At 39.5% G+C, this 7,555-nt stretch overlaps 1 protein-coding gene across 3 annotated transcripts; it reads right to left on the reverse strand.

The window, feature by feature from the left end:
* Positions 1 to 118: 118 nt before the first annotated feature.
* On the reverse strand, positions 119 to 7,446 carry timd4 (T cell immunoglobulin and mucin domain containing 4). 3 transcript variants are annotated; one of them, XM_008401754.2, is made up of 8 exons: positions 6,830 to 7,446; positions 5,940 to 6,118; positions 3,741 to 3,903; positions 2,502 to 2,606; positions 2,318 to 2,397; positions 1,952 to 2,063; positions 742 to 775; positions 119 to 583 (listed from the first exon to the last, which is right to left on the reverse strand). In XM_008401754.2, exons 1-8 carry the CDS (start codon positions 6,918 to 6,920, stop codon positions 499 to 501), a joined length of 849 nt encoding a protein of 282 aa, XP_008399976.1. In that variant the 5' UTR covers positions 6,921 to 7,446; the 3' UTR covers positions 119 to 498. The 3 variants fall into 3 exon arrangements, with proteins under 3 accessions (XP_008399976.1, XP_008399974.1, XP_008399975.1); XM_008401752.2 differs by having other exon boundaries at positions 2,502 to 2,645; XM_008401753.1 differs by having other exon boundaries at positions 2,502 to 2,627; positions 6,830 to 7,443.
* Between the last annotated feature and the right edge of the window lie 109 nt (positions 7,447 to 7,555).

A 7,555-nucleotide genomic window follows, 5' to 3' on the forward strand; every position in this document is an offset into this window, starting at 1 on the left:
GGTCAATGGAAATGCACCTACAAGTCCATGGGGGGTTAAAACTTATGAATAATCCTTCCAACCTCAGTCTCACATGCTGACGCAAACACAGAGCTTTGTAAGAAATCAGCAAACACAGCATAGGAAACTTGCTTGTATTTTCTACCAACAGTATAATCACACTRAAGGAACAAAACATTTAAAACACAAAAAATTAAAACATGTTAACTGCAAACTTCAGCTCTTTTTCAGCATATCTGGTCTGTATGAATTATTCCGTTTGAGTCCTGATTATACACTCATATACAGAGTTATGCACTCGGCATATTTTCCATTGTACATCTACAACCCAAGAAAACGTACTTTTTCACAACAAAATCTTATGGACAAATGTTGCTTTAAGCTGCAGTTTAAGAGTCAGACTAATTAGAAGTAAAACATAAAATCCCAAGCTGGATCCGGATGTTTTTACAGTTCTGTCTTTGTGAAGAGGCTTTTTGTTTCTGTGCCATGAATGCTCTAGTCCAGAGTGTAGATGTTCTCCTGCACTGGTCTCCTCATGCGGATCTCGTAGATGATGTGAGGAGGTTCATCTGAAGACAAACTRGGGGKAAGAGAAGAAAAACTGGTCACAGTGTAGGTCAGAGACTTTGGGTGTTTCATCAGAATAAGCTCTGATCCTCTGGTCTTTTAAAGACTAATCAGAACAACACAAGATTATGAAAGAACCAGAAGTTAGTAGTTAGTAGACGGGTTACTCACCATCCTGTCTTTAAACCGCCTCTGTAGATCCCACCTGCATCAAAAGCCGAAGGAAAAGTAAACAACTAACTGTTRACTAACAGTTGACTTCCTAACGTTGTATTGYCCCGTTCTCTTCATAATATACATTTTCTCTTAATGTCAAATCATGAAATGTTATAAAAAKGTTTCCTGTCATTTATATGCTGATGATATTCCATTGTTCATTGAGAATTTCTGAAATCTATAAATTATCCAATCTTTGGGATTGACAGAAATCAATTTACTTTGTAAATCATAAGCTCAATTAATTGAGTTTTTCTTTGGCCAGTTGGAACATACTTAAATTGGTTTAGAACCAAATCRTTCAGATTACTTTGGTAACTTTCACGAACCAAACCACCTGTTGCCACACATGGCCCTTCTTGAAAAATTTTGGTTCTGGACCTTAGAAGGCCATGACATTTAAGTCAATAAAATCATTTTTGATCCACTTGGAAAGTTTGGAAATCAGAACTTCAAAGGCTGCAATAATTATCTACAACTAAATGGTAACAAAACAGAARCCCTCCTTTTTACTCCTGGTGACAAAATCCATTATCAAGCAGCATTTTAATTTGTTTGTCACCCTTGATTTATATCTCCCTCGATATAAATCTTTAAACAGTAATGCTATTTGATAACTATCATCGACGAACGAAGCAATTAGTCCAGTGTTTGTTGTTTATTGAACTTTTTTTACAGCTGTTGGTTGTCAAAGTCAAGCTAGCGTAACTGAACTACTTCCCTCTTTTTCAYTATTTTTTTAATGAAAACTTTTTATTGACCTGTGAAACGTGAAACTCTTTTATCTAGTTGTTGTGTTGACAATACAAAACTTTGGGTTCCTCTTTCATATTTTATGCGAGATTGTGTCATTTTCCCAACTACCAATATTCCCGACACTGTTGCCTTTGTTGCTGAAAGGTGCTATACAAATAAAACTTGACTGATTGATTGATAGCAACCATGTGTAAAGTCATACACACTGGTGTATGACTTTACACATGCTTAACACTACCAGTGTAGCACCTATGTGTTTCTAATGTTGCTTGATTATTTTTACGATGATCATGTCTGTCTGYTTGTAAGGAAAGCTGGATCTGGACATGCACACAGCTGTATGTGATGTTTTAAAAACAGAAAAATAAGAGTAAAGAACCATGTAAAGAACCAAAGCTTTGTGACGTACGTTTGAAGGCCAGGAAGAGGAAAACTGCAGCGATGAGCAGCAAAATGCTGAGAGAGAGAGAGAGGACAGGAGCATTGATCTGAAGAGACAGGGACGGTAGAGGGTCCTCCACCTGAAACACATAGTACTGTCAGTCCTGTAGGCAGATCAATTCACTCTGAGGTTGATAAGTAAAGCCCAGTTTGTTAACCTGTAAGGCTCCACATTAGAGCAACACTTTTACTGTTTCTGGAAATGATTTCAGACTGAACCCAGAGTGACCAGAAATCAACAATATGTCCTTCAGAGTTATCTGAAGGCCAAAGCTTCAGCAGAATGTCACAAAAAGCTGCAGAGTATTAAAGTAGACATGGTGAGGATCCTTACAGTGATGGCGTCAGAGCGCAGCAGCGTGGAGTTCCTCCTCAGCAGGTCCAGCTGGGACGACAGCAGCGTTTTCCAGTTTACTAGCAGGAGACAGGAAGACAGCATTGACACCCAGAGACAGGGGAAGGAGCTTCAGTCTCTGTCTGGATCTGCTCAGCCTCACSGTCCTCATGGACCTACTAACCTGTGGTGGTCAGCTCCGTGGAGACCTCAGTGGCCCTCGAATCTGTGACTCTGGCGGTTGTCATCACCGTGRTTGTGGTTGTTTGAGGWGGATTGGTGGATGGAGCTGAGAGAAAGACACTGTTAGCTGGGTTAAAAAACCCAGCTAACTGGAAGTTAGGTAGTCTGATGAAACTGAAAAATAGTTGGCTGTGATTTGACATCTACATGTTTTTAAGGCCATTTTTCCTCCTGATAGTCTGGTAGATTCGGTTCAGTTGGAGACCAAAATTGCAACATTCAGGGTTTCCCTCAGTAWATTATAAGCCTGGTGGGTGACCAGGCTTTTCTTGCCTCCCCACCAGGGTGTTTATTAAATAGGGTTTTTTATACACCAGTAACAGTGACAGTAAAAACGGATTACTAGGTTTATAGTTGACGCATTGAACTGGACCTGCCAATTGGCTTTACATGCTAACATTTCTACATTACGATGCCTCCTCGTGCACCTCTAAATTTGTGCAACTTTWGACATTTTTAATGCAAAAACTTTTTGTGCTGCTAATGGACCGCCCTAGCGTCTCTACCATCGGGCTTAGAAGGTCTTCTTGGGGAAACCTAACATCTGTTCCTCCTCCAGCTGCTGTGGGTCTCTTTCTGCTGAGTCAAACCAACCAAACCCTTTGAGCAACCTGTTCCCCTCCTCGCCTGTGGGGGCGCTGCACCAAGAAACACTGAAGGAAATCGCATAAAAACCTCTGAAGAAAACACTTGAGCACAATTTCCTTCTTCACCAAATGGAAATAAAATGGAGTTGTCAGATTTTAGCTGTTGGAGCCATTTCTCCTGCTACCATCACATTTTATCAGTGGAAAAGCCTTTGCAAATCGCATTTAGTCTGGATGCATTTAGGCTGTTGGACTTTTTTGTATATTGGCTTTTCCCACATACACTTGAAATTAGATGTTTATGTGCACTGTGTAGAAAGATACAAATATATTTTCGCACCATSTGAGGTTCAATCAGACCAACCTTCTCTTGTTTAGGTCAATTAGAATAACCAAAATTATTTCTTTTYGCTAGAAACCACAATAATGAGGGGATGAGAGACCAGTTTTCAGTAAATTTACATGATGAAGGGTGAGTAGGAGGAAGATGCTAATACTCTTAAGAAATATGATCAATGAGCTTCAGCATCTGATTTCCCKGGAAAAATGTTTTGGTGCAGTTCTGTTTAAACTGAACTCACGAGTCATCTCACCTTTGACCACTCTGAGGTTCATGATCATCTTCTTGTCGTTAAACAGGCCGTCAACGTCGACCCTGCAGCAGTACGGCCCACTGTCTGTCCTCCGCACATTCAGGATGTCCAGGTCCATCTGTCCATCCAGGATGTCCCCTGTCAGCTGATATCTGTCGTCCACCTGAAGGGTCAAGGTCAGGTTCAGATCTTTAGTTGTTGGAAAAAGGTTGAGCTGGCTTAGAAGGTCTTGGAGGACACATTCCTCTCTGCTGCTTTCTCCTTCTACTCTCAGATTTTAAGCTATCTGCAGTTACTGCTACTTTAACTCGTGTGTGTGTGTGTGTGTGTGTGTGTGTGTGTGTGTGTGTGTGTGTGTGTGTGTGTGTGTGTGTGTGTGTGTGTGTGTGAAATAAATCAGCTCCAGAACATTTATGAACATGTTTTAAATGCAAGTTTTATAATGATGATCAATATGAAACTAATTCTTTCAAACTCCAAAGAAAAGTAACTGGATTTTGCAAGTGTCTATTTAACTAGATGAAAAAAAAATAGGCTCTCAATAAAAAGGTTTGAGATAAATCTGAATAATCTTAAAATTAAAAGACCTAAAATTTAATTTCTTAGTCTTTTTAAATATTTCAGTTTTCTATATATAAAAAAAGGCAATTTACAAATTATCAAATTATTCCCTATCGGCCAGAAAGATAGTGTTTGCWGATTTGTATCAAAAACAAAAAAAGCCAGTAACAGGTTTATGTTGGACTTTTTTTGAAGAACATTTTGGCTACATTAACACAGAAAGTTTGGATTCTCAATTCCGATATAATTTTTTGCTGAAATCAGATTTTTTTTGTGGTCTTTCATGGTTTTGATTAAATGGGACCACAATCAGACTTCTCTGTGAACTAATTACGACCGCAAAGCGACACGAATCCGCAGAAGAACATAGATGTCACCCTGTAGAGCTCTGTTTACGGCAGAAATAATGGATGCTGCCATCTTAAAGTTATTCTGAGCCGACAGCATCGTCACAAGATCAGAACAAGATTAAGGTAGTAAGAAAAAAGGAAGTACAGCTAGCAAAGGTGATTTTGAAAATGATAACAGGTAAGTMATTTCTTCATTTCTTTGCATTTGCATGCAAGTCGCAAATATGAAAGTGTTGTTCCAATGTGTGATGGTGGCTTTATAGCTGTTGGTATTCATTAGCTGCTTATGTTGTCTCAGGTTTACAGCTAATCTGCCTTGGTCTGTACAAATGACAAGTCAGGGGTTGAACATGACATGTACTTTGATCAGAATGTATAAATGACAACTATCATGTCAGTGTTTTGACCCCATGAGCTTAAGTGAGTCTTCCCTTGCAGAAAACTGCAATTTTAGCTTTTACAGTACATCACAGTATACAACAGTAAGGTCAATATTTTGGACACTTGTCCATAAAAGTGTTTGAATATGTTTGAGGTTTAAAACCTCACATGGTTGACGAGAGCTGTTGAYGTCTCATTTGTTAGTTTGGCGCTGCATTCTTGTGTTAACTGTGCGCAGTCAGTGTAGTTACCGTGTCTGAAACAGCTTGTACATCAACGCATGCGATCTTCTCATTGGTGAATTGGTGAATTGCCAGCCACTTTGAGCTATTGAGCTATTGCAAATTGATAAAAGTGAAGASCATGGGTGAAGATGTATTTTCCAGCCATGAKGCAARTGCTCATCACAAAAAGCTGTTTTGAAATTGAAAACAGGTAGGTAATTTCTTTMATTTCTCATCTAACATTTGCATGCAAGTCGCTAAAGTGAATTTATGAAGGCCTCCCGATGTGTGATGGTAGCTGCTTAGTTGTTGGTATTTGTTAGCTGCTCATTGTTCAGAAATAATTAGCCTAAAGCTAATCTACCTAGGCATAAGCAAGTGATGAGCCAATGGTTGAAAACAGTTGACAACTGTCATACTTGTGCCTGAACTGCTTAAGTTAAAGTGAATCTTCCCTTGCAGAAAACTGCAGTTTTGTCTATACCACAGTATACTGCAGTAAATTAAATATTTTAGACATGAAACAATGACAACGTACTGCAGTATTAAAACAACACAAAGCATATTTTGGACATAAAAAAGTCGGATTTGGGTCTCATTAGCCTGCTGTGTGACTGAGGAGTTTACTGCTGCCAGTTTAAACTGATTGAAGCTGGAATGAGAACCAGAGGACGATGGCAGACCTGGGAGATGGCACCGTTCTCGTCCGTCTGCACCAGGATGTTGTTGCACCAGAAGGTCCCGCAGCCTCGACCCCAACAGACCCGACTCAGACCAAATCGCTTCACGGAGTACTGACAGGACAGAGAGGCCACGCCCCCTTCTGTCACTTTAAAACAGGATACAGACATCAGCGGTCCACCTTAAGAACACAAAGATCAGAAAACAGATTTTATATTTTCATATGTTTGTTAAGGAGACTTGCAAGAGCAGACAGTTCCTCAGGTTTTATCAGGTGTTGAGTTATATTTATACTGCAGTGTGAAACCTGATTAATTTCTCTYTTAGCCTTCCTGTCATCCAGACCTCCTTTTACTGTGAGCTAGCTGATTTATTTTTAATTGTGGGAAAGAGCTCAATTTTCCAGCACGGTTGTAGTCCTAMGTGGAAGAAAAGCCATCTGGTTTATCAGTCTGAATAGCCGTGATTTATGTTCATCGTTCTGAAGACATTATTCTCCCTTTTGAAGCTACTATGAAGTGAAGACTACACTGCTGCAGTAATTCAGGCTAAAGGAGCCCCAACCAATCTATATGATACCATGCTTTAGATCCTGGAAATACAGAGAACAACAATGAAGCGTTTGCTGAAACACAAATTAACTGAACCCTCTGAGATACTACATTTAAAACATGACCGATGAAACAAGTTATAGACAAGCAGAGCAGAGAGGTGGAAAACATCCTCTGAGATAATAAAAGCTTTAACCAGATTCAAATGGACCAGCAGCTAATCACGAAACAACATATTCAAAACTCAAAACAATGAAGCTGTTAACTAAACAAAAAGAGAAAACTGATTTAGAGTGGAGGGTTGGTTCTGTTGGGACACCATTAGTGCATGCAGGTCTCACCTGACAGGATGAAGAGGAAGGTGATGAAGGCCAGAGGTGATGGATATGACGCTGCAGCCATCCTGTCAACCAAAGAGTGTTTTTGCTGCATGTTGGGATGAGAACTGAACAGTGAGACTCTGTGACGGARGTTTGGGGGTCACTGAGGGAGGGGCGACACACACTGCGTCTGTTTGTGTCAGTTTGGATGGATGATGACGATGTTTGTAGCCTCAAATTGAGAACAATGATGATTTTACTTTTGCCTCAAAAAGAATTCAGATCATTCTACAGTTGGAAGATTTAACGGGGTTGATGTTATCCACCCATTTGACTATTTAAAACATGACATCTTTATTAAAATTGRACTTTAGTTTTTGAGGAATATGAGCTGATAATATTTTTTCCCCCTAGTTTTTCTTGGTTTTCTTAAATAGAAAATGTTGGTGGGTATGTTTGAGATGAAAATTCAGCCAAACACAGATTTTAATGTCTACATCACTGAGGTTGGCTGCAGCGTGTTTACAGTGAAGAAAACTGAAGACAGAAAGACTTTGTTTCACTGTAAGACTCACACTGTGGAGACGTCGCAGTCACACAGGACTCCTTTATTCTCATTAGATGTTACYGTCAGACTCTTTCTCCTTAGACTGAGATGCTAAAATCCTTTTTAAAATCTGCTTTTAAACCTACTGTTTCTAGATAGGGTTAACAGAAATAATCATTGACGTTTAATAATGATTAACA

This window comes from Poecilia reticulata, unplaced genomic scaffold, assembly GCF_000633615.1.
Source record: "Poecilia reticulata strain Guanapo unplaced genomic scaffold, Guppy_female_1.0+MT scaffold_131, whole genome shotgun sequence".
NCBI lineage: Eukaryota > Metazoa > Chordata > Actinopteri > Cyprinodontiformes > Poeciliidae > Poecilia > Poecilia reticulata.